A 27,477-nucleotide genomic window follows, 5' to 3' on the forward strand; every position below is an offset into this window, starting at 1 on the left:
CAGATTCTTGCTCCATAGCGTATATTGTTGTCTAAAAGCATTGACTGTATGATTGAATAAGCCCGGCTCTGCGTCTTCATACTTTTCTTGACAGTTCAAATTCAGAGTTTGAGCACAACAGTGTATTACCTTTCAAAATAAAAGTCGTATCAGTTAAATGTAACACCGACGTGACCATTTTGATAATTATTTTGCTCTCACAGTGATACATTAATACCAAACTAAATACATAAGATCATACAATTCATGAACACATGTCACAGACTATTTTCCTCAGCTCTTTATTTAAAAAGTGGACGAAGTTCCCTTCCCAGGGAAACTATTGTGACAGCCGTTTCTCCCTGCTGAACGCTTTTTCCTGTCCGCGGTCAAAAATACCGGAAACACTTCTTGCGGAACCACTTGGTGTCACCTCGCCTGTTGTCCGGACTGAGCCGCCTGTCTTGTCGCTGCTCAGACTCGGAGACTCCGGGGAATGCTGCCGCAGAGATGGAGTTGAATCACAAAAACAACAAAGTGTCGGACAGAGTTTGAGACAAAGGGAGCAAAGCGTCAGTTTTCCGGCTGATGGATATTTGTTGAATACAACCCAGGCGTACCATTTAAACAATTGGTTTGAAAATGAAGCTGCTGAAGCCGAGCTGGGTGAGCCACAACGGTAAGCTTGTGCAGGAATCTGTTGGACCAAGTTGGGCTTTTGTTGTCGGCAGGGGGGTGATAAGGAGGCATGATGGTGGTGGTCGAGACTAGTTGGAATTGTTTGTCACTTAATATTTGCACCCATACTAAACTTAATCCCACAGCTGCAAACACACATTTGGTGTTTTTGACACTATTCGTATCCCTCCTAGCTGTTTTAAATGTATACATGTTTTCTTACATTAGCCATCTAGCTAGCTAGCTAGTTAGCCCCCTGGCTAACTCGGATGCCCAGACGCTAGCTAATTTAACGTTACCTGCCAAATGACCCATGTCAAAGTCTTAAAGTGACTTCTTGTTTAAAAGCTTTGAGGAGATTTTTTTAAACAACCACCAATTATTTTAGTGACAGTGAACAAACTCGACCTGCAGCTTAAAAAGTGATTACCCAAGCTGTCAGTGTTTGAAAGTTAAGCTTTGGGGAATTGGCCTGAATTTAGGGTGCAGCTAACGATTAATGTCATTAGAGTCAAGCTATTAACTTTTAAGATCATTATTTTGTTCTGTAAAACATCCTAAACATTTTGTAAGTGTGTATTACAATATGCCAGAAAACTAATGGGCTAGCGACCTTTATATATATATATATATATATATATATATATATATATATATATATATATATATATATATATATATATATATATATATATATATATATGGTCCTTAGTGCCATGTACATTTTCGAATTCATTTATTTTAAGCTCTAACCACCGGAATTTGTTATGATAGTCAAGAAAACTCTCCTGGTGAATTTTATTCAAATTCTAACAACATTTATCCCTCCCTCATCAAAGCCACGGTGCTGCAACTGAGGCTAAACTTCAAGGTTGATGAGGGAGGGGTACATGTTGTCAGATTGAGGAAAAAATTCACCAGGAGAGTTTTCTTGACTAATAGAATGAATTCTGGGGGTTGGAGCTTAGACTTTACGACTTTCAATTTTCAGGACCACCCTAATATGTGTGTGTGTGTATCTTATCTAACGGCCTACAGCTGACATGGGTTAAAAGATGCAAACGGCAGGACTCTGGATTTTGTTTAGTTGATAATGCATTTCAGTACTGATGTACGTTGACACTCATCAAACTTATTTTAAGGGGGTCCTAAGACACATACAAATACACTTTGATAGATGATAAAGGGAAAAAACACATTTGATATGTGTAGAAAAATTATTTTCTGAATATGACTTAATCTGCTGATGGAACAATAAGGTTTCCACTCAAACTGAAACAATTACTTGACTCATCGATTAATCGTTACACAGATTTTTTTATTATTTTATAATCATGTTCAACAGATACTGAACAATTATGCATTTTAATGTATTGTTTATATCTTTTGGACTAACAAACAATACATTAAAATGCGTAACCTTGGACTTGAGAACACATTGGAGTGACATCTTATAGAATCAATATAAAACTGTCCGTCACTAGTTGCAGCACTACTTGCCACTATTTATTAGACCTTCTTAATGCTCATCTGGTAATTATAGTTCATATAACTTGTAACATGTTTATTTTTAAGGAACATTTAATATATTATCCGAGTAATTTCAGAGGATTACAAAAATCTCAAAGATTCGAAGGTTGTATATAAAATAAATACTGTACAGGAATAAAATACTGCTTAATGTCATAATACATAATTATGTGGAATGCAAACCGATGATGAATGCTTTAAAGTCATAAAAGCACTTCACAGAGTTCAGTCTTGTGGCCTGTGGGATAAAACTGTCCCTCAGCCTGGTGGTTTTCAGAATCAGAAATCCTTTATTTGTCCCAAAGCGGTGAAATGTTCAGTCTTACAGCAAAAGTGGCATAGCAGGTAACAGGGTGCGTACGGGTGCTGGAAATGCTTGAAAATGCTTGAAATTGTACGAGGTGTTTTCAAGGTTTGAAAAGTGCTTGAATTTTGGGAATGGTGCTTGAATTTGGGATAAAGTGCTTGAAATTGTAAATGCTTTACCTCGCTTTTTAGATTAAAAGAAAATAAAGAAGTCGGAGCGCGCTTAATTGCTTCGCTTTTACATAAAACAGCTCCGCTCCGGCCTTCCCGCGCAATGTGCGTGACCGGCAAGTGTTTTTGTTACGTGTGTGACCTGGGCATTCTGATGAGAGTGATAGATGACAGTATGCCAGGAGGTTGCCGTTTCAACGAGCGTTGGCTAGCAGAAGACAAATACAAGCCATGGCTGAGACGAGGGTCAAGGAAGCCCAAGAGTAGCCTCCTGCAAAGTGTGCAACAATAACGATGCGAGAGTCTGCGCTGACGAGCGACACACCACACGAAAGGTACGCCGTAGAGCATTTTAGATTAGGCTAACGTTGCATGTAAAATACATGACACTTTTCTCTGTGCGCGGCAAAACAAGCTCGCCAAAATGGCTTCACTAGTCTGGCAGTATTTTAAGTGTCCGAAAATGACAATAAAATAGCGGTATGCAACGTGTGTGTGAAGCAGAAATCCTGCAGCTCCACCCGCTGTGACGGACCGGTGAGCGGAGCAGAACACACATTAAGAGTTAGACCTAACACACTTAGCTATTTTATCTACCTCTGGAACAAGCTAAACTAGTTATAAATATATTTATTCTTCACTGTCGGGTCGCTTATTACTGGATCAGTGAGCTGCAGGAGATACTGACGGGCTGTCAGGAGAGAGAGAGAGGGGGAGAGAGGAAAAGAGAGCGGTATCGGCCGATACTGATTCCGGCGATCGGCTCCAAAATTGGCGATCGGAGCATCCCTAATAATTGTATATGATATGTTTTATAATGATTGATCATGAAAGTGTTATCAAAGCTGGTAAAGTTGCAGCTAGTTTGAATGACTTTGTATACTACAGAGTAGCTTGTGAATTTACTCCAGGTGGAACTAAAGTCTGATTTAACACTTGATTATATTTCACATCATTCATCCACATCCGTAAAGTAACTAAAGGTATTGAATACATGTAGTGGAGTCAAAGTACACCATTTACCTCTGACTTGTGTTTACTGCCAACCTAAAAGTACCTCAAAAATAGTAATCAATAATATATTGAAAAGTTATTTGGCTGATTGTTTTATATTGGCTCAGCCAGGTTATATGGGATGCCCAGTCTACGTACAGATAGGTGACACATTTTGAAATATTAAACTTAGTTTTCTTTTCTAACATTTTTAATTTTTCATCCTCATGTAGAATGCTATTATGAAACACACATTTGGTTGTTTATAGCATAAAGAACATCTGATTTAATGTGAGGTAGGGAAATAATCATTTGAGTATAAGTATGTGTATATAAATATGTTATTTACAACAGCTGTAAGATGCTTGAAAAGCTTGAAAATGCACCTTGAAAATGCTTGAAAAGTGCTTGAATTTGACTTTGGAAAAGGTGTAAGAACCCTGAGGTAAAAATATGCATGCAATAATAAGGAATAAACTAACTTATTAAATATAGAGAAGAACATAAAGATAAATAAGTACACACTCATGGCCAAAAATGATGAGCAGTAACTTAACCCTTAGATGCACGAGTGACTGGACCCTACAGTCTTCCATAAGTGGGTCTAAAAGGACCCGTATAAGAATAATATGTGTTTTTATGCAATTTGTCATTTTGGTTAAGAAAAATCACTTGTATTATATTTTGGTTCACATTACAAATATTTTATATTTAAAGGGGACATATCATGCTATATTTGAACAATATATTGTAGGGCCATACCTATATAAAGTATATAAATATAGTTTTTTTTTCAAAATACCAAACAGATCCTGCATTTAAGCCATGCCTCATTTCGCTCTATTTGCTCTTTCCAGCCCTGTTTTTGCAGGGGGCTGATTCTGTGAGCTGCAGCTGACCACGCCCCCCTGCAGGAGAGGGGAGCGTGCTTTGAGATCAGCTGCTGGGTTGTCAGAAGAGGGGGAGAAAAAGAGATCTCCGTCCTCCGTGTTTTATTCTTATAGAAGTAAGAAGAGAAGTAACGGGGCAGAAACCCTCCTTTTTACGCAGCGGTCCAGACATAGACATCAAACGGCGACACATATTCAGTTGCCAGTTACTTTGGCATTAGGGCAGGGATATCTAGATACTTTCCAATGTTTGACATAATGAATTGTGCTACTTTTAAAGCAAGCAACGATGTTTTCAAATCTGTAATAAAAAATCTCCTCAAAAACGCTATCGAAGCAGTTCCTGCCGTTGCTACATTAGTTCAAACAGTAACAACGGACTATTTCTTAGCGGATGCATGTCAATTTAAATCAATACATAACTATTTTTTAAATCAATAAAATCATTTTCTAAATCCATAAAAGCATTTCAATTAATATTGGGAGCAGTGGTTGCGTTAGACTTTTTCATTGTCCGTCATTTTTGACGGACAGGATCGTAACATTTCCGTCATAATCCATTATTACCCGTCATTTTATTTTTTTATTTATTCATTTAATAATATTAGCTGCTAATTGTAGCCACCAGAGTATCGCAGCTTCAGGTTTTGGCTATGCGTCACTCTCACTCCTTATTTGGTAACGTGTGTATTTGTGTATGTGTGAAAAAAAAGATGAACAGACACCGACCGTGCGGTCACTTTTCATGTCAACACGAATATGAATGATTTATTTTTTCCTGCACTGACAGCACAGCAGAGGCCACTAAAACACCGCGACCATTGTGCCTAAACAGGCAAATATGAACAATGCCATTGTTTGAAATGAGACAATTACAATTAAAATATGAACAAAACATTTACAAGAACAACTCAATTGACCTGCTGTAGCCTAGCCTGAACTCAGACCTTCCTCCTGGGCCGCATGGATTTAAACTGGGTGCTCGCTTGTGCGTAGTCAAATGCATCAAGGGAGATTGCTGCAGAGGCGATTGTCATTAAGCGTTGGGTCTTTGCCTCGGACAGACGACTTCTCATGGCCGTTTTGATGTTGTTCTGAAGGCTGAACCCGCGCTCTGCTGCTACGCTGGAGACTGGAATTACCAGCGCCACTTCAGCCAACGTTTTGTAGTCGGGGAAACATTTCTCCCAGGGAAGTGATCAGAAGTCGGCAAGACTCTCTGAACGAGGGATTTCCCGATCCTGCAAGCACTCGCTTCACTGGGAGGAAATCCCGCAGCATGCGCTCCTTCTGCACCAGTGGCGCAGCTGCATCCCTTTGTGACCCGTAGTGGTCACAGACGCGCTCCAAGGCCTCCAGTCCGTAGCTCTTTAACGCGCGTCAGCGCCCGGATAGCGAGATGCATTGATCACGGTGTCGAGATCAGCGATGATGCCTACATGCTCCGAAGGAAATCTTTTTTTGATGGATTTAGTAACCTCCGCGATGTAGTCTGTGCGCACACGTGAAAAGGTCTGAGCGTCTGCCTGGGTGAGCGTGATGCCACAGAACTTGCCGTCTTGTAAAGCCTCGTTAAATGTGGTCTCCGCCTCACCTGGCCCATTCATCAAGTCCTCGAGGCTGGCAAGGGTCATGTTCACGACGGGCTGGATGGAGGAGATGTTGACATCTTCTTTTTGGAATGTGAGGTTCATGCGGTTCACCACGGCCAAGATGTCAGTCAGCAGGTGAGTCAAGGCAGGGAACATGAGCGTTTGGAGGCGCTTTCTAATCCCCTTAGCGACCGGACAGTCTTTTGGCGCGTTTCCACTACAGCGCGGAGCACGGTTGAAGAGGGCTGTGACGTCAGCGGCCCGTCTTTGGTTGCGTTTCCACTTGGCCTAGTACCGGCCGGCGGGTCCTAATTCACAGTTTTTCTGGCCTCATAAAATCGTGGGTCCAGGGCCAGAGACAACGAGGCTGAGTCGGGCTGAGTATGCTAAACTAGAGAGAGGATCGCTGGCAAGGGGGCTACAACTACAACAAGATGGACATATTTGACCGTGATTTAATTGTAATACACGTTTCAAAATGATGCCGAAGTAACAACATACTGATACCGGTTAGTAAAAACCATGAATTAATGCTTTGACAAGTCTGCAGACAGACGGCAGGCGAAAAACCTTTTAAAATGCGTGTTTTCTAAATGGAGATTGGCTAAGCTAACGCAGTATATGCTCCGACCGTCCACACTCACAACAACGGCCTATACAGACATAAATAAAGCAGCGACTGTATTCGTCATGACACAGGCAGTCTGTGGTTTGTACTTGTTTAACTTTTGTCTAGTTTCTGAACATATATGAGGAGCTGTGAGCTCTGAGTGCTAACAGCTAACGGCTGTGTTGTTTTTCTGGGGTTGTCATTGAAGATGACGTCACGGCTCCGCCTACACTGTGTTACTATAGATACTACCCCAGTTCCTAAACTGTAATGGAAATGCGCCATAAAGTGAGCCAGTCCTAACGAGGCCTCGCCATACCGAGCGGGGCCGAGCGAGGCCGTGTAGTGGAAACGCGCCATTTGTCAGCTTCCTCCTCCTGCAACTCCAACACCAGAGCAACCCAGTTGGCACGTATGCCCTTAACTGCCCTCTCCAGCGACAGCCAGCGTGTAGCTGATGTTTGTTTTAGGCTCAGCAGGCCGTGTTCCTGCATTTCGTTTTGGAGTTCATTTAGTCGGTGTGTTCGAATGGGGGAATTCTTGTAGTAAGTGTATATGTTATTTATAGTCGTAACATGCACTTATTTCACGCACAGCCTTGGAGGCATCGCGCGCAGCCAGTGCCGTTCTGTGCGCACCACAGTGAATGTTTAGGAGGTAGGGACAGTCATTCAGCCGCATCTTTTGTGCAACTCCGGCCTTTCGACCCACCATCACATTCGCTCCATCACTTCTCAGACCGACGACCCGAGCCACAGCTACACCACGGCCCGATAGCACATCTTTTATTTTTGTTGTGATGCATTCTGCAGTGCCAGAGGGTATTACATAATTGCCAATAAACACGGTTTCAGGCTCCCCTTTATGCTGAAGTGTCAGGTATGTGATCAGCATTTTTTCAACCGTGATATTAGTCGTCTCATCGACTATTACCCCGACGTATTTACTGTTGGCGATGCGGTCATCGATAGTGCTGGATATGGTCATTGCTATCGCCTCCTCCATCTGATTGACTGTCTCATGGTGGGTGTACGTGTGCGCACTGTTGAGGTCTGGACATCCAGCAGATTGTAATAGCTGTATTAGGTTGGGATATAGGTGGCTCGGGGTGTTTGTGTTTGCCATATGCAACACAACCTTCAATTGTGTTTTTAATGCCTCGTTACAGGCAACCTGCGATTTCTCCACATGCTTTACCATTGCCACGCTCTGGTTGACCACCCTTGAAGCTTCGATGTGGCTATGGCTACTTTTGTGATCATTCAGCGCTGATTTCTGCATCGTCGTGCACCCTCGGACAAATCCGTTACTCATCTTAGCTTTTCTACAGATGTCGCAGAACATTTTGCCATCTTCCCTCCTCAGCCACGTAAACTCTTGCTCCCACTGAACCCGGTACTCCCGCTTCAACTCCTTGCCACTTGCTTGTCCCTCTGCTGCTGGCTGAACGTTGTCAGTTTTGGTCTTACTGGCTTGTCCTTCATCCTCCACTGCATCAATCCCTCTTTTTTCACCTCGTTTATCCACACCATCACTGGGCTTATTAAAAAAGCTTCGGACACTCAGCTGCCGTGACATTTTTCGATTGCTAAAGCCGGTTAAACAACGAGGCAGGGGCGGGCGGCCCCTAGCAACGGCGCCTAGCAACCCCATTGTTTTGTTATGAAAATGTATCTATATATATTTATACACATTCTCCCTCAGTCGACCTGGCCACTAAGGATGTAATATAATGTGGGCCGCTGGTGGACATTTTGGCGCTGTTCCGAGTTGTGTTCTAATCTGTCAAAATGACGGACTGCTTTCAGATTTTTCCGTCATTCTTGGAAAAATTCCGTCATAGGCGGAAAATATTCGGTTAACGCGACCTCTGATTGGGAGTCATATCGTTACTTTGTTGAGAATGTGGCCATGTAGTAAGCGGGATAATGTGCAGCGACTTGGTCATTATGGGGAAAATAACATTTTTTTCCCCATAATGACCGCGTCGCTGCACATTATCCCTTACATATGATTATATAGAGTCATTATTCATTTGTTTTAAAGCTCAATAAATAACAAAGAAGACCTTTGACCGGCACTTTTCAATTTTTTTTCGGAAGATTTTTTGCCTCGACAGGGAGGGATTGCATTGAATTACAGCAACAGGAGGCGCAAACGCTTGCCTCGGGGAGGGAGAAAAAGAGCCACAGCGGAGAATAAACAGAAGGGCAACCATGGCAACCATGCAATGGAAGTCTTCTTCACTGCTTTTGTGGCAGACTACAGCGCCACTTACAGGCCTGGCATATGTACTACAGCGTCTCCAGCACTTTCGAGCGGCAATGGCCGGCCGTGGCCCAACCCCACATTCCCCTGATAGGTGGAGAATTGACCACTAAGCGGAGCACCACTTTTGTGACGTAGAAAATAATTCAAATCTGGATCAGTCTATCAGATCCGTTGCAGCCCCGCTTTTAGAGATTTGGGTATAGAGGAAAAGAGAGGGTTGTATTTTCTGACACTTGGTGAATTCCCTGACACACCGGGGACACATATTCATGTATAAAATACGTACAAAAGTGCATTTTGCATGATAGGTCCGCTTTAATTTTTCACAATTTAGAATTTTAGAATTTTTTTTTTACATTTTGAAAAAAAACGTTTTGAACATATTAATGCAAAGATCTCCACTATTCTGAGACCCTCACAGTATTCCAGTCCCTTTTCAAAACTCATCTCTTCTCCTCTTGTCTACTCATAGCATCAATCCATGCCGGTTGATCAAGTTTGATAGTCCTATACCCCCCCCACCCTAACTTTCCCTTATATTGTAAAGCGATTTTGAGTCCTTGAAAAGCCCTATACAAATATAATGTATTATACTGACAGGTATCAGATCTTGCTGTGTAAAATAATCTTCCTGAGAGGTTTCACTTGTGATGTAGTCTGTGTGGTCTACAGTGAATGTATTCCTGACGGCAACAGGTGATAAGAATAAAAGGTTCCCATAGGATTCATGCGGGTCATTTTTGACCCACTTATGGAAGCTTGGGGTAGTAATACCAAAATACAATTTCTTAAAATGTAAATTTAAAATGTGAATGGCATGATATCCAAAACATGTTTTTTGAGGAATAGCTGGAATTTGAAATGATAAAAAAATGTAATTACAAAGATACTTCAAGAAAACCACCTCACCGGGTCCAAAAAGACCCACTTATGCATCTAAGGGTTAAAGAAAGTAGTGACACATATTACAGTTACATCTCAATACATTTGAATATCGTGGGAACATTTATTAATTTCAGTAATTGAAATTATTTCAAATGTTTATTTGTTTTAATCTTGATGATTACGGCTTACAGCTAATGAAAAGCTAATTCAGTATCTCAGATAATTTTAATATTGAAAAAAATACAATATTGTGGGCGCACAGTGTCATTCTAATCAGCTAATGAACACAAAACACCTGCAAAGGTTTCCGGAGCCTTTAAATGGTCTCTCAATCTGGTTCAGTAGGCTACACAATCATGGGGAAGACTGCTGACCTGACAGTTGTCCAGAAGAGAGTCATTGACAGGGTAAGCCTCAAAAGGTCATTGCTAAAGAAGCTGGCTGTTCACAGAGTGCCGCATGGAATACTTTCATTTCTAAGAAATAGGAAATCAATCATGTCATTTAACATCAACAGCAGTAAAACAAATATTGTGTTTATGTGTGCAACAAGTAAAGAGAAGCCGCTGTTAGTTAATAAATATTTGGAATTCAGACAGACTCAAGCAATGCTCATTAAATATATTTGAAAATAAAGGACACAAATAAAATTAAATTCTGAAACTAAGACGTAAAATAGTGGGTCAAATATATACAAACACAATTTAAATTAAATAATATAAATGTGTCAACACTGTATTGCAAATACATAAACTGTTTACAGCAATGCAATAAGTATATATATGCATAATGAGAAGTACTGTATTGCACACAGTTGTGATCGGTTTTTTAAAATTGAAGATAAAAAAATCTTCAATTTTAAGGCTAAAGTGACAGAAGTGATGAGCTCTAGAGTTCTCTGCTGCTGAGACCGGACCGCCATTTATTTTTTAAAAAAGACTCCCTTGTCACGCGCGCTGTGCATCCTGGGATAGGCTTTTGAGAGGGCTTTTAGGGAGGGGCGAAAGCGCACGCGCGGGTAGGATGTATAACGCAAGACAAATTGAGAGGATCATTGCGAAAGGGAATGCAGCAAAATAATCTTTATTTCGATTACGTTGTTTTCGTAATCGTTGCAAGCCAAAATCGTAATCAAGATTCAAATACGATTAATTGCAAAGCCCTACTGTACATTGAAAACCGAGTTTCATCCCTGAAGAGAACACCTCTCCAAAGTGCCAGACACCATCAAAGGTGAGCGTTTGGCCACCCAAGTTGGGTACGACGACCAACTGCAGTCAGGTCAAGACCCGGTGAGGAGCATGCAGATGAGCTTCCCTTGGACGGTTTCTGACAGTTTGTGCAGAAATTCTTTGGTTATGCAAACCGATGGTGGCATCAGCTGTTCGGGTGGCTGGTCTCAGACGATCTTGCAGGTGAAGATGCCGATGTGGAGGTCCCGGGCTGATACACGTCGTCTGCGGTTGTGAGGCCTTGTGGATGTACTGTCAAATTCTCGGAAATGCCTTTTGAGACGGCTTATGGTAGAGAAATGAACAAGAAATGAACGGGCAACAGCTCTGGTGGACATAACTGCAGTCGGCATGCCAATTGCATGCTCCTCAAAACTTGCGACATCATAGAGTGCCACAGTGACGCGTCCTAAAACCCGGAAGTAAGTTAGCATTTTACCACTTCCGGTTCCTTCGACAAAAACCACTGCAATTTCTCCATAGGATTTTGGAAAATAGCTCGAAATAAGGTCTGTGGTTGACACAAATTGAAGAGACAGATCAGATAAATCTAATCGATAGATTTATGATCGATAGATTTATGATTTGAAAATTATAAAAGTAGGGTAGACATGTGGATATTATCCGGCTGAACAAAACGTGATCTGTCTCTTCAATTTGTGTCAACCACAGACCTTATTTCGAGCTATTTTCCAAAATCCTATGGAGAAATTGCAGTGGTTTTTGTCGAAGGAACCGGAAGGAGTTTACTTCCGGGTTTTAGGACGCGTCACTGTGGCACTCTATTGTGCTGTGTCATAAAACTGCTGTATTGTGACCAGCCTAAGGCAAGGCACACCTGTGCAATACAGTGCAGTGGATGGATTATCTCGGCAAAGGAGAAGTGCTCACTCACACAGATTTAAACAAATTTGTGAACAATATTTGAGAGCAATAGACATTTTGTGTACATAGAAAAAGTCTTAGATCTTTGATTTCAGCTCATGAAAAATGGGAGCAAAAAAAAGTGTTGCGTTTTTTTATATTTTTGTTCAATTTATATTGAACTAAGTTCAGTGGTGTAAAGTAACTAAGAACATTTACTCAGGTACTGTACAATTACTTGTACTTTACTTGGGTTTACCATTTTATGCTACTTTGTACTTCTACTTAAGAGGTAAATACTGTACATTTATGTAATACCTTTAGTTACTTTGCCGATTTGGATTAATGATGGGAAATATAATCAACACTTAAAGGGGACCTATCATGCAAAATGCACTTTTGTACATCTTTTCTACATGAATATGTGTCCCCGGTGTTCCAGGGAACTCACCAAGTGTCAGAAAACACAACCCTCTCTATTTTCCTCCATACCCAAATCTCTAAAAAAGGGGCTGCAACGGATCTGATAAAAACTGATCCAGATTTGAACACTGTCCTGACGTCAGTATAGTGGCGCTACGGCTATTGGGCCAACTCCACCAATCAGGAGGAGACAGCCACGGCCATTGCCGTTCGAAAGCGATGGAGACGCTGTAGTACATATGCCAGGCCTGTAGATGGTGCTGTTCTCACAGAATCTGCCCTTGCAAAAACAGAGCTAAAAAATGTCAAATTGAGCAAAATGAGGCATGGCTAAAATGCATGATCTGTTTGGTATTTTGAAGAAAAAAAAAGTATAAATATGCCTTATATAGGTATGGTCCTACACTATATTATTCAAATATAGCATGATAGGTCCACTTTAAATCAGACTTTACTTACACCTGGATTCAATTCACATGTTACCCAGCAGTAAATGAAGCAATTCAAAGTTCCAACATTAACAGCTTCGATAAACACATCCAAACATCAATAATTATCATCAAAACATATAATATAAATGATTGTGAAATGGGCAAATGTGCATAACGAGTTTACTTTATGTACTATAAGTATATTTTGATGCCAATACTTTTGTACTTTTACTTGAGAAATATTCCTACACTTTGGTATGTATGATTATACTTAAGTGCCAGATGTGAGTATTTCATCCACCACTGGTTCCACATCATGGACCCAGTCTGACTTCATTGCTTATCTATCTACAGTTTCAGTCTAAAGTATCTGTTAAACTGTGTCTATGAATCTATACAAAATGTGATAAATATCATTAAATGTAGACATTTGTTGTGTTTTACAGGCAAGCCCATATTTTCTGTTGACATCCACCCTGATGGGACAAAATTTGCAACCGGGGGCCAAGGTAAGACCAGTACCTGTGCACATCCTCTGGCGCTGAAGTTGACTTTTGTCTTTAGATGGTGTCCAATACTTGTTGTAGCACTAAGGCGAAGGAAGTGTACTGTGTTTTTGAATCTATGACTACATACTAAAAGTTCGCCTGCAGACTACAGTCTATAGGATTAAAAAAAATTAAACACAAAGATACATAAAGTCAACAATGTATGGGTTTTCATATTGGATTTGTTTTCAGGAGAGGATTCGGGCAAGGTGATGATCTGGAACATGGCGCCAGTCCTCAGAGAGGAGGATGAGAAGAATGAGAATATTCCCAAAATGCTTTGCCAGATGGACAATCACCTAGGTAACCTAACCAGCCTTACCACTATTCGCTTTCCAGTTGATTCTAATAGAGTGGTGCAGAGTCCTAAAACCCGGAAATAACTTTGTTCTCCGACATAGACGGCATTAATTATTACGCCTCTCGCGAATATCCAAAGCTTTTATGTGTCATTTAAACGGCGGTTGCTAACAAGTGACTAAAGTACAAAACGTCATCATGCAACACAACATCGCCTTTAGCTTAGCGGTGGTGATGCACACCATGCGACCGTGATGTAGTTGGTTTATACCCTAGCTTTATCTTTTTACTTCTGGCAATTGCAATTACGCTTTAAAAATCACATGGTGGCATTAAAATGTAGAATTTATCCCACTGAAGAAAACATTTTAGGCATCATAAACATGTGCTTGCCAAAGAGCTTTTATTCTGCATTATGCTGCAATCCAATCCGGTAATCCCACTGCTTTTTGTCCATAAACTTAAACATACTCATTATTATACTTTGAATGACACTTGTAACCACAAATTTGAAAAACACAGTTACAGCTTCTATAGTGAAAAATATGAACAGCCAAGACCGAGGTATGGTTTTTTAAGATTGCTTTAAGCGCTACCCACCGGTCCGAAAAAGCCAAGCTATACTCCCCCTTTAGATCTGCACTGACGACAGGACAATTTTAAAATACAAATAAATGTTGTTAGAGATGACAACATAACAGGATTCACCGTATGAGTACTACAAGTCACTGTGTTTCTAAGACTCTTTGGATAAAAGCGTCAGTTAAATTACATTTAATGTAATGTAGTGTAGCTTCTGGGTCACACTATAAGGGTTTGAATCTTTTTCTGTTTTTATTCACCACTGACTACTATTGCTGCTCTGAGTGCAGCAGCAGCAGACTGTGTTCATACTTGTGGGGTTGTGTTCCATATAAATGTGCAAGCAGTTAGATTTAATAATAGGAAATTCTTGCAGGCCCTATTAATGCCCACCATAAAGGACTGCCTCGTCAGCACAAATCCCCACAAGTTACATTTACAACCCGAGTGTTTGTGTGTCTCTGCAGCTTGTGTGAACTGTGTGCGCTGGTCCAACAACGGGCTGTACCTGGCATCAGGAGGAGACGACAAGCTGGTCATGGTGTGGAAGAGAGCTGCGTATGTACACACACACACACACACACACACATAGGGATGGGTACCGAGCCCCGGTATTAAACGGGCCCCGGGGCTGAATTATTAAAGACCGTGGTACCGTTAATCTCCGACGTTATCGGTCTTTTTATCGGTACTGGAGACATCTAAAAAATATGTCATGTGTATTATTGCTACACAAACATTATATTGCAGTTTTAGTGTCGCCAACTCCGTTTCTAATATGCAAAAAGACAGCAAAATGCGTCATTTTTAGTATTTTCGATCTCTCCAATCCAGACGAGAGATCTCTCTCCCCCGCCTGCTTGCGAGGGGGCGGGGCAGTTTACACACACGCAGCTGCTACATGCAGCAACACACACACACACGGAGGAGATGGCGGAGAGAACGCGCTCCGAGGTGTGGTTAAACTTTACCCGTCTCGCTCGTTGCCTAAAGTGCAATAAGAGTTTAGCATGTCAGGGCGGTAACACGAGAAATTGGTCTAAACATTTAGCAAAAGTGCTCCACATTCAGACGGAGGAATGCACCGGGTTTGACTGTCTTAGTAGCTCTGTTGCCCCATCCACGAGTAACGTTTCCACGTCAGGTGTTATGTATGCTAGCAGCAACACACGGAGCTAACTCAATGATACAAAAACATGGGTTGATGATTAGAGGTAACTGAGTTATTTAGTTTGTTAAAGTTTCAGCCATTCTGTTCACAGTTCTGTCATCACATTATTTAATACCATTTGTTAAAACGTTGTTTCTTTTGATGTGAAATATTATGTATTTAATTTAAATAAAAAGCAATGTTAGTTTTGTTCACAATTTGTTTATTTTCATTTGTCATTTAATCGTTTATTTGAATAGTGACAATGCACATTAATGAACACTTTAGACAAATAATGCTTCAAGTGTAAATATGCCGGATTTTAGCTTTGAGCTAATTTCCATTCGTAGTCCCTGACATACAACATATAGTTCGTTTACCTCATTTTTCTCTCCAAAAGAACCGATAAGAGTACCGTTAAAAGACCGGACCGATAAGCGGTATCGATAAAAGTAGTAGTACCGTTAAAACCTTAACGATACCCATCCCTACACACACACACACACACACACACACACACACACACACACACACACATACACACACACACACACGTAAATACAGATGTTGTTCTTGCTGTTACAGGTTCAATCTTAGATACGTTTAAAGTATTTTTTAACCACATACCCTTTTTTTTGGGGTAATTAAATGTAAAGAACTGTGCCGTCAGTGTTTTTCAAATCAATAATATTAATAATCTATAAAGAATTGTCAATTGTTTGTTGTATTTATCTAGATAAATACTAGCTTATCCTATAAATTGGAGGGATATATAAAAGGATCTTTAAATTAGATGTAACGAAACGTGTATTATATGTAATGTATTTATCACCTTAAGCGGGTTAGAAAGTGCTTCAGTAATAATACAAAATAACCACAACCCCCACCCCCATTATACAACACAGTTAACACAAGAAAGTGATTTCATAAAAATGTGATTTTAGTAGTGATTTAAAAGAAATCAATGAGGCCATATTGACACTGTGTGTTTTACTATGTAGATTCATTGGTCCGAGCACAGTGTTCGGGTCGAGCAGTAAGCTGGCCAACGTGGAGCAGTGGAGGTGTGTCACCATCCTGAGGAACCACACTGGAGGTAATACACAAAACACAATTAAATATATGTACTCAAACACAATACCTCCAAAAATGCATTAAATAATTGAAGCAAGCAGCGAAAACCCACAGTAACACAAAAGAAACCACATTAAGACACATCACAGACCTTCTGTATTACTCACTGATATCTTAACTGTTGTGCTTCAGCTAGATATCCCCGTCCTCTGTTAGAAGGTGTAGGTGACCGACGGATGATGAAGAATGGCTGTCCATAGTCTGTTACCAACTGTATTAATTCTTCAGTATGAAGAGTAGGAAATGAACATGTAGAATATGTGTGGTAACTGTAATGCAAAGATAAAGCAGGGGGAAAAAAAAATACCTTTTTATAGTAAGGTGATGGCAAGTAGCAATGTTTTGGGTTTTCCACCTCAACACACAGTAAATCAGATGAGTGAAAAGCACAATCAGCTGGCCTATGCTGCCCTCTATTGGCCACAGGCCGATATAGAATAGCGGTGTAAATGTAGGATTACTACCCATTACCAATGGTCATTAACTCACAAGTAATCACACATAATCAAATAAGAACAATGTAGTCTATGGAATGACCAAAATGTGTGAACAAAAATTGGCCCTTAACTTAACTTAGCTGTACATTATGCAAGCAAAATAATATCACTGAACATGTTGAGTCCACTCCCCATGTTGCCTCGTGGTCTGCATGGCTAGCTTAGTGGCTGTTGCTAACTGCCATATGTTGCACAGTAAGTGCTGTATATAGAACATAAATTCACCAACAACTCAACTGAAGTGTCAATATAAAAACATATTTTGCCATGAACGCAAACGCATGTCCACAAGAAAAAAAACAAAGCTAGTGACTCAGTCAACAGTCCGACTGTGCATGTATATGCAATCCAGTACTAAACAGGTGCGGTATGGATGAGTCCATTAATGCTTCTGCAATGGAGATAATGTGGAAAAGTCCAAGTTTCTGGAACAGCGGGGGGTTTATACAGTGTGTGTGTTTTTGTTTATAGATGTGATGGACGTGGCGTGGTCTCCTCATGACGTGTGGCTGGCCTCCTGCAGCGTGGACAACACCATCGTCATCTGGAACGCTCGCAAATTTCCAAGTAGGAGAATTCCCAGAGCTAACCCTGTCTGCAGCCTCAAAGCTGGAAACAATTTCTTTATTTTTAGGATAATAAAAAGAAAACATGTTCCACAGAGCAGGAAGACTTTTCCCTTATTCTTGTCTGTCTTCTGTGTAGCTCCAGAGATGGTGACATGTCTGCGAGGACACACTGGGCTGGTTAAAGGTCTGACGTGGGACCCGGTGGGGAAATACATCGCCTCCCAGGCCGACGACCACAGCCTCAGAGTGTGGAGGACAATGGACTGGCAGATGGAGGCCAACATCACCAAACCCTTCAGCGAGGTACAGAAACTCGTGAGCTGTGTGTGATGGTGTTGTTGGAGCAGGTGGTTGACTATGAAAGGTGTACCTTACAACTTATTAACTTGGTTTTTATTCCTGTTTAATTATACAAATAACTATACCCACTTTTCGCAACAGTTTTTTAAATTTTCATTCGGCTGTATCTACGAACTAATTCATTGGAAGAAAACCTCAAACTTTATTTCCCAAATATAATATTTGATAATATAGATTTATATTTTTTTAACACAAATTAGGACAGAAAGAGAAAGCGAGCGTGAGTGTGTCACTGCCAGTTTGGGAAACCAAAATCCACCCACAGCACAGTCATAATCCCTAGATTGACACCACTTTTATGATAATTGAAGCATAAATGCAATCACACATTCACCGATGGGGTATTTACTGACATATTTAATGTCGTAGGACAAAACGTGAACATTTCTACAGCTTGTGTTAAACACAGATCAGGTATCCCAAAACACACCTAAAAAAAAGAAATACTAACTAATTTCCAGGTTTAAGGACTCATTCCTGCACCACTCTATCACATAGAAACACACTCTATTTTTGTATGTAAGTGTTTACCCAATTTGCCTCGTCTGCATTCATCCACACCCACAGTTCACCAATGAGGGTTTGAATAATTTTATCTGGTCTTTCTCTGTGTGTCAGTGTGGTGGGACGACCCACGTCCTGCGTCTGTCCTGGTCTCCAGACGGTCAGTATCTGGTGTCAGCTCACGCCATGAACAACTCCGGTCCCACCGCTCAGATCGTGGAGAGAGATGGCTGGAAAACGAATATGGACTTCGTCGGCCACCGTAAAGCTGTCACAGTGGTGGTAAGGACGTTTTAGCCATATCAGACTTTTAATTGTAAACAAATCGTATCTGCAACTTGAAAATATTTGGTTTCTTTCTCTGCAGAAATTTAACCCAAAGATCTTTAAGAAGAAGCAGAAGAACGGCAGCGCTCAAAAACCCGGGTGTCCGTACTGCTGCTGCGCCGTCGGCAGCAAAGACCGGTCGCTCTCCGTCTGGGTATGTTCACACTTTGGTTAATGTTATAAAATGGCAATATGTTTAAATCAGTTCCAGGGATGCAGGTTCCTCAGTCAAGCTACAGATATTTCGGCTTGCTTTTGTCTAGAGCTGCACAATCAATAGATGATTTTTTTACCCAATTTGCAGTATGAGCAATATTTGGCAAAGGGAAAATATGATTTTTAAATTACAACTGTGGTGTTGCAGGGAAGTCCCGGTCTAAACACAGCACTCCACAGATCCTCTTAAAAATCACACCATGTCTTTATTAGAATCCATTAGGAGCATTGTCTACTTTTCCTTGGGTCCACACACGTAAAAAAAAAATTAACATTTACACCCTGTTGCCAGATAAACACAACAAACAATAACAAACAAAACAGCTAATGTCATGTTATTAACAGTCAAGTATGGAAGTACGTTGCAAACACGCTAAAACGGCCCAAAAACACTTCCATTAAGAGATACGCACTGCAGTTTCAAAAAATGATGCAGATGGGAAAACACAAATGTGCCGAAACACATGCAAAGCCATCCGTCAACTTGAGGAAAGGTTTGCTAAAAGCGCTGCATAAACAAAACGCTGCAAGAAGCTTAAAACACAAAGAAAAGGGGGGACGCTAAAAAGTGACGCACACAGCTGCGACTGGAGCGCTTGTTGATGATCTGGGATTATATGGTGGGCCCTCTGTCATTGTTGGCAGAGTTAGCTGTTTCGTAATTGTAAGTTTTGTCAGTATATTTAAAATGACTATGTTAGCTACGTTAGCTAGCTAGCTTACAGCAGATCTGCAATAAAATCTAAAGGAATCATGCGATCACATCAAATAAGGCATAAGACAATTAAACTTACGTTTTAGGTACCCTTCAAATGACGGGGTTTAAACAAAATGTATGGACATGCAAGAAAAAAAATCATTAATAATTTCAATATCAATTTAATGAATAAAGCTTCAAACTATTTGGTTCAGCCCTAGTATTTTATTTAAATGATTTTGCAGTATATAGATCCTAAATATGTAAAAGTAACAAGTTAGATTCTAAAGCTTTCTGTCTGTTGCTCTTCCTCAGCTGACCTCTCTGAAGCGCCCTCTGGTGGTCATCCATGATCTGTTTGATAAATCGATTATGGACATATCCTGGTGAGTTTAAGACATAATTCGTGTGGCTTATCACACATTGACAAACATCCCCCCCCGTGTGTGTGTGTGTGTGTTGTGTGTGTGTGGTGTGTGTGTGTGTGTTGTGTGTGTGTGTGTTGTGTGTGTGTGTGTGTTGTGTGTGTGTGTGTGTGTGTGTGTGTGTGTGTGTGTGTGTGTGTGTGTGTGTGTGTGTGTGTGTGTGTGTGTGTGTGTGTGTGTTGTGTGTGTGTGTGTGTGTGTGTGTGTGTGTGTGTGTGTGTGTGTGTGTGTGTGTGTGTGTGTGTGTGTGTGTGTGTGTGTGTGTGTGTGTGTGTGTGTGTGTGTGTGTGTGTGTGTGTCAGAGGATAGCAAGTTTGAGTCCCACTGCAGTCAGCATGTCGTTGTGTTCCTGAGACACTTCACCCCAAATTGCTCCTGTGGGGATTGCCCACAGTATTGAGTATGTAAGTCGCTTTGGATAAAAGTGTCTAACATGTAGTGTGTGTGTCAGGACTCTGACAGGTCTGGGGATGTTGGTGTGTTCGATGGACGGCACTGTGGCCTACCTGGACTTCTCACTGGATGAACTGGGAGACCCGCTAAACGAGGAGGAGAAGGTTAGACACTCATCATGGAATCACATCTGGCTGCAAACACGAACTTAGTTATTTACCTTAACAGAGTGGTGCAGTCATGACGTATTTTTGTAGGCTGGCTCGCAAACTCATTCCCAGGTTTTAGGACTTTTATAAACAAATAACTTCAATTAATCTAGATTTTGTTTGCCCTCAGCATCATCGACCTCAAGCCTTTGTGGAACTTTGCTGTTTTTTTTCTTTTTCCGTTGACTGTTATAAAAATAAAGTTAAACAAGAAAACATCTTGGTTTTGCCTTAAAATGTAAGTTTTTTTCTATCAAGAGAAGCAAGCTACTATAATACAAATGTCAGTTCTAGCAGCAGGTTGTAAAAATGATTTTAAGGGCACCCATAATGCTTTTTGGGGTTTTCCCTTTAACGTATTGTACTGTATAGGTCAGTAAAGGCTCAAATCCCAAAGTTCCCTCCAGAGGGAGTTTCTCTCCCACACACACTAGTTGGCTTTTATTAGGACACCTAAAATCAATCAATATAATTTATCAATATGTTTTCTATGCACCAAACCAAAGACAAATTAACCTGCCCAACCTTGTTACGTCGGCTTTTATTTCCCTTCCTTTCTTTTGTCTCTACTTTGTTCTCTTGTTGGATGCTGTCCTTTCCTCCATCATTCTATCAAGCCCAAATAAGAACAATTTCCTGTCATTTCTCTGACATACAGAACAGCATCCATCAGAACATCTACGGTAAGAGTCTGGCTATAACCAGCACAGAGGCTCAGCTCTCCACCACCATCATCGAGAACCCTGAGATGCTCAAATACCAGCAGGAGCGCCAGAACTCAATCCAGGCCAACTCGGGACCGGGCAGCGCCGGGCCAGAATCCTCGGCCCCTAAACTCAACAGCATGATGAACGGAGAGTCTCTCGAGGACATCAGGAAGGTGGGACACTAGATTGAAACATCCAACAAGCTGCACAAAGTGTTGAGTTGGTTCAGGATAAAAACTAAGATTTTCATTGAATTCATCTTATTTTTTCTTCATTTGTGTCTGATTTTCATACAAATATTTTCGAAAAATATATATTCACAAAATCAAGTTTCAGAATCGGCAAAGATGAATAAAATAAAAAAACACTCAATTTCATCTAAATCATATTTGTATCCAAATCTATTTACAACTTTGGGTTAAAGGGGCCCTATTACATCTTTTGGGGTTTTCTCTTTGTATGTTAATGGTCTGCAAAGACTACAATCCCAACGTTCCCTCCAGACGGAGTTTCTCTCCCAAATGTTTATGTTTATATTTAGATGGACAATACAGAGGGATTAGATAAAGATTATAAAAACGTTTTAGAAATAAAAGATAAATATCAATGACTACTATTTCAGGGCTGTATTTTCAATGGTTGGCAAAATACATATTTTTGGACTTATGTTGTCGTCTTGCAGAACCTCCTGAAGAAACAGGTTGAGACGAGAACTGCAGACGGACGAAGACGAATCACACCGCTCTGCATTGCTCAGCTGGACACCGGGTAGGGAAACATAGATCATGTCAACTTAAAGATATACATATATGTATATTGTTAAGTAAATGTAGAAACCTTAAGTGCAAAATAAACAATTTAACATAATTTCCCATTTATGCAAAAATGCCAAACATTTAATAATTAAAATATATATTATTTGTTTTGAAAACCTTATGATTGAGTACATTTGTTAAAAATACTAATACTATTGTGGAAATACATTGTCCATTTTGTCAAGTTATTATTATTTTTTTAAATCCCATATGGGCTTCCTTACTGAGAGCTCTACACACTGCACATTTAGAAAACATGCAGAGGAGAAAGCCCACCAAACAGTTTCTCTTTCTGTGCAGGGATTTCTCTCCCGCTCTGTTCAACAGCGCTCCCATCCTGCCGTCGGGCTCCTCCATGTCCAACCAGCTCACCTCCCAGCTCAGCTCAGACTCCAGCCCAGGACAGGCCTCTTCTCTGGGGCTTCGGCCCATCCACGACCCCATGCTCACCTCGCCTCCACCCAACAGCGCCACAAAGGGCCTGGAGGACGGGTACAAGCTTTTTTTTCTTTTCTTGTTTCTTTTGATAGGCTTGTACAATTCCTAACTGGAAAGCTCGCTCTTTTGAACACATAAATGCAACAAAACAAAACAAATTATCAGTTTATAATTTGATGCTATTGCACTATTTCTTAATGCTCTTTATGTTTTTCATGTTTGTAAAGAACTTTGAATTTACATATATATATATATATATATATATATATATATATCATTTAACTTGCCTGCATTATATGCTGCTTTGGTTATCTCACACACTTTTTCCTCAAGAACCAAAAGCAGAACACTCTATTCATACTTTTAGAACTGTCAACTTGTAACGCCTATGATGTTTATTATTTCTGGTCAAAAACGACTGCCATAGGAAATGAATTGGTAACCCTAGATGATATTCCTCCATCAGCTATTACACACCCACATTTGACACATTTTCTGTGTATATTCTTTGTAGGTATTCGTGTAAACCTGTACTCTGAGACATTGTTTGCAGCTTATAAGTGTGTTAAATACAATTAGGTGAAGATTAATGTTTTTTGTGTTAATGTAAGAGCAGTTAAAACAGACAAAACCCCAAAGTAAGGAAGGAGAAACAAACATGACAGGAGGGTTAATGTCTGTGTTTCCTTGCATTCCAGTCTGAAGTCCAGTCTGCTGCTCACTTCTGCCTCCAAGATCGAGCCGATGAAAGCTTTGGACTCAAGGTTCACAGAGAGGTCAAAGGCCACAACGGGGGTCACAGCCGTCATCTCCTCCATCTCTGGACTCATGCCGCTGGACAGGTGATTGACTCAGTTTTAACAAGTGGAACAGTGTGAGGTTAAAAGAAAAGCTCAAAGATGACATACAAAACAAAATCTTGACTTATTTTTATCGTCAACCAGCAGGCCCAAAGACGGCCTCTCCGCTCTGAAAGACTTGAAAAACAAAGACGACACCAGCAGCGACAGCGAAGACAAAATGGCCTCGATCAACAAAAACCTGATGTTGGGCAAGAGGAAACCCGAGCTGCTGATAGATGTAGGAGAGGTGGTGGAGAAGAGGAAGAAGGGACGGCCCAGGAAAGACAAGATGGCTGCACCCACCGCCCAACCATTCACTCAGGTAACGAGATGGAGGGAAAGAGTGAAAAGATTGAGATTACAAATGAACTTGTTAATCAATGAGAACTAAGAGAACCATTCATTTTTTTATAAAAAAAACATGATTAAACCTTGGAAAAGAGAGAGAATAAACTGAGAGTTCACTTTTCCTGTCAGATGACTCACACAGCAGAGCGGGAGCCAAGCAGGGTGGCAGCTCCTCCACCTCCTGTAGCTGCTCTCAAACTGCCAACACCCAGTATAAAGAAGACCTTCAGTCTGCAGGTAACATGCTGTTCGCTCTCCATCTCTATCTGTGTGTGTGTGTGTGTGTGTGTGTGTGTGAGACAGACCTGGCTAGATTACCACTATGTTCAGAGTTTAGGTTTGCAATCAGCTGTGAAAGTGCTATTTAATATCTAGTTCCTTTGAAAACAGCGTCACTTTAAACTCAATCGTAAGTCTTTGATCTGTACAAATTCTCCGCTCAGGCAATGCTTTATATATAAACTTCAGTGTTTCCATAAAGCCGGTATATATCGGAATAATCAGTAGAAGTCCGGTAAAAATAATATGCTGTAAGCACCATTCAAAGTGTATTCAAAAAAGTATGAATGGACAAGTTGGCATCAATCAATCTATCAAAGTGTATTTATATATCACAAATGTTACATTTGTCTCGGGGGACTTTACAGTTTCAAGGTTCTTTATTTGTCAAACGGACATAGCTACAGTGTAGTTATGCAGATGAAAATCTTGTGTCACAGGCTTCTCCTACAGTAAAACACAGATAAACAGAAAAATATAGTGCAAATAAATAGTAAATACAAGAAGAAAATAGCTGAAAAAAAGTGAAATAGTGCAATAAGAGTCCATATGCAAGTCATTGAAATTAGGGATCGACCGATATGGCTTTTTCAAGGCCGATACCGATACCGATTATTAGTAATCAAGGAGACAGATAACCGATATACATTTGCAGTAAAATCAGAAAATCTTGGTGTCAAAATGTAGAATAACACAAACTCCAACACAACTTCTTTGAAATGCATTTAAGCATATATTATGTTTAACCTATTAAGCCCGAGAGACCCCGGTACCGGGGCACTGCCGCAACATCTTGCAGGAAACAGTGTCTGAGGGCATGTTCATTTAATAAACTATGAATGTTTTATATCCATGTAACGGGAAGAAACTCATCTAACTGATCTTTTTTTTTTTTTTTTTTAAAGAAAACCCACAATGAGCCTCTGAATTAGCAACGAGCGAAAAATGCTAACTAATTACTGCACCGAAAATCACTCACAAAACCTTATTATTTATCTCTTCTCTACATCCATGACATCGATTCACATCGTGAGGTGACACAGAATCGATGGGTACCCACATTATCACTGAATTATACGAATTTGCGACGCTATAAACAAAAACAGACATCAAAACAGGTGACGCTAGGTAGCTAAAAATGCTAACATTTTTACCTTGGCTCTGTAGTCTCTCCAAAGTGGTCTTCAATGGCATTAAAACGATAAAAACGCTGCTGAAGTTAATCCATAGGTTAATCCAATGTGTCTGTGTCCCTTTGAAATGGTTTCTGATAATCCATGAGAAAACAGACGGATAATCCATGTTTTTACGTTTCTAGATGTCAGAGCTAGAATGTAGCTTCACTCTAATGCAAAATGACATGCGCAAAGCCCCCACCTTTTCTCTTCACAATGAGTGTGTGTGGGGGACTCCCCCTTCGATTCTATTGGCTCTAACGGTCAGAAAGAGGTATCAACCATCAAAATCGAGCAAGGGGGGCCAGAGATATGGAAAATCCACCCAAATGACCCCAGAAGTGGTTTCTTTTGGCTAAACCTCTCTAAAAAGGTCAAATGTCACTTGTTTTGCATCAATCTTGATACAGGGTACTTATTATATGTTGTACTTTGGATTTCTAAAGCTTTTAGTCTACCTTACCATCATCCAAGGGTAGTTTTCACTATAAGTAAAAAAGAATTTTTGGACGGACACTATAATTTACAGTTTTTTACTATGTAAAATCTGAGTTTTCTTTCAAATAAAAAACATCTATATTGATTCTGACTTTTCTACATCCAACTCACAGGTTTATCATTACTTTGAGAATAAAGATTATTAATTTAACCCTTTTAGAAGGGAAGATATGGTCATTTGTTCTGGGAATGTCATTTTCGAGCCTGAGACCTGAAAAACAGGCTCAGGGCTTAACAGGTTAATGAACTTTTAAACATCTTACAACTGGTTTCCTCTCTGTGCCCTTTTCTTTAGTGCAGCCATCTGCAATGAGTTGGAGAGAGACAGAGAGTTAAAAGTGGGGCTGCAGGCTGACATGCTTAACTAACAATAATGCTTAATTTATTATATCAAAACAATGCCTGTCTATCTAGCATACAATCCCAATAAGCTGCTAGCAACTGCAAAACACTAGTGCTAGCTAATGTTTTGCAAAATATTAAAAGTGAGGCTATTACAGTAGACCTAACGTTAGTCTAATCGCCTCACTTCTAATATTTTGCTAAACATTTGCTAGATACATGTTGGCTAGCTAATGAGCTTCACATATCAACCTGAAAAACTGCGAGGCTCCACTCGCAGCCCCCTCCGCACCGCACCACAGTTACTCCGCTGCGAGACGCTTTACGCACCCCCAACTCTGACTGACTTCCCGCGTCCCTGTGTAACTGGGAAACTGATAGAATTGGATCATAAGATCGTGGTGTTTTTGCAACTTCAGCATAGGGGATTGGGATGTTTATTGAACTTCGGCTTTCAACTGATTTTCCTTCGAAACACATATGGCTCTGCCGCTCAGCGCTGCTGCTTGCTTCAGTCTGTGTCTGCGTTCTTTCGCACCTGCCTGTAATCTGAGAAGGTCCCGCCTCTCTGGCTGGCACCCGCCCGGAAAATCTTCAGTGTTGATTGACACTTCAGTAATAGCCTATCAGATAGCGCTGTGGACGGGACATTGCTCGTGTACACAGAGTGGTGACTGCAGCGAGAGAAACGGCCGCATCAGAGCCAACGTTTTATCGGCAATTTGATAAAAAAAAGGCCGATACCGATAATCGGTCAAATGCGGAATATCGGTCCTTTGAAAACAGCGTCACTTTAAACTCAATCGGACCCCTAATTGAAATATGATATATTAGGTAAATAGATAAATCATTTTTAAGTAGCAGCCAGATGAATATCCTTCCTGAGCCTCTGGGAGTAAAGGTCCTCCATGGATGGCAGCTCCGTCCTGGTGATGTGCTGTGCAGTTTTCACCACCCTCTGTAAAGCCTAACGATTGAGGTCGGTGCAACTGCCGTACCAGGCTGTGATGCAGCCAGTCAGGATCCTCTCTATGGTGCACCTGTAGAAGGTCAGGATGCTCTCTATGGTGCACCTGTAGAAGGTCAGGATCCTCTCTATGGTGCACCTGTAGAAGGTCAGGATGCTCTCTATGGTGCACCTGTAGAAGTTGCAGAGTATCCTGGAATCCATTTTGAACCTCCTCAGCCTGCGGAGGAAGAAGAGCCGCTGTCAAGCTTTTTTGGTGATGGTGGTGGTGTGAAGAGTCCATGTCAGGTCCTCAGTGAT

At 40.7% G+C, this 27,477-nt stretch overlaps 1 protein-coding gene across 2 annotated transcripts in view; it reads left to right on the forward strand.

The window, feature by feature from the left end:
• The first annotated feature begins 418 nt into the window (after positions 1-418).
• The window catches only part of LOC117472836 (protein HIRA), a 32,537-nt gene continuing 5,478 nt past the window's right edge, over positions 419-27,477 (forward strand). The window contains exons 1-17 of one of the 2 annotated variants that reach the window (XM_034118258.1): positions 419-658; positions 13,302-13,364; positions 13,596-13,706; positions 14,753-14,843; positions 16,437-16,531; positions 17,538-17,633; positions 17,772-17,938; positions 18,614-18,781; positions 18,867-18,980; positions 20,055-20,125; positions 20,616-20,721; positions 21,425-21,646; positions 22,156-22,241; positions 22,589-22,780; positions 23,425-23,568; positions 23,671-23,890; positions 24,046-24,153. In XM_034118258.1, coding sequence (XP_033974149.1) covers positions 622-658; positions 13,302-13,364; positions 13,596-13,706; positions 14,753-14,843; positions 16,437-16,531; positions 17,538-17,633; positions 17,772-17,938; positions 18,614-18,781; positions 18,867-18,980; positions 20,055-20,125; positions 20,616-20,721; positions 21,425-21,646; positions 22,156-22,241; positions 22,589-22,780; positions 23,425-23,568; positions 23,671-23,890; positions 24,046-24,153 — 2,091 coding nt within the window. In that variant the 5' untranslated portion in view covers positions 419-621. The remainder of the gene's footprint in view (positions 659-13,301; positions 13,365-13,595; positions 13,707-14,752; positions 14,844-16,436; positions 16,532-17,537; positions 17,634-17,771; positions 17,939-18,613; positions 18,782-18,866; positions 18,981-20,054; positions 20,126-20,615; positions 20,722-21,424; positions 21,647-22,155; positions 22,242-22,588; positions 22,781-23,424; positions 23,569-23,670; positions 23,891-24,045; positions 24,154-27,477) is intronic. The other variant, XM_034118259.1, reaches the window with a different exon arrangement.

Source organism: Trematomus bernacchii, unplaced genomic scaffold (genome assembly GCF_902827165.1).
Source record: "Trematomus bernacchii unplaced genomic scaffold, fTreBer1.1, whole genome shotgun sequence".
Classification (NCBI taxonomy): domain Eukaryota; kingdom Metazoa; phylum Chordata; class Actinopteri; order Perciformes; family Nototheniidae; genus Trematomus; species Trematomus bernacchii.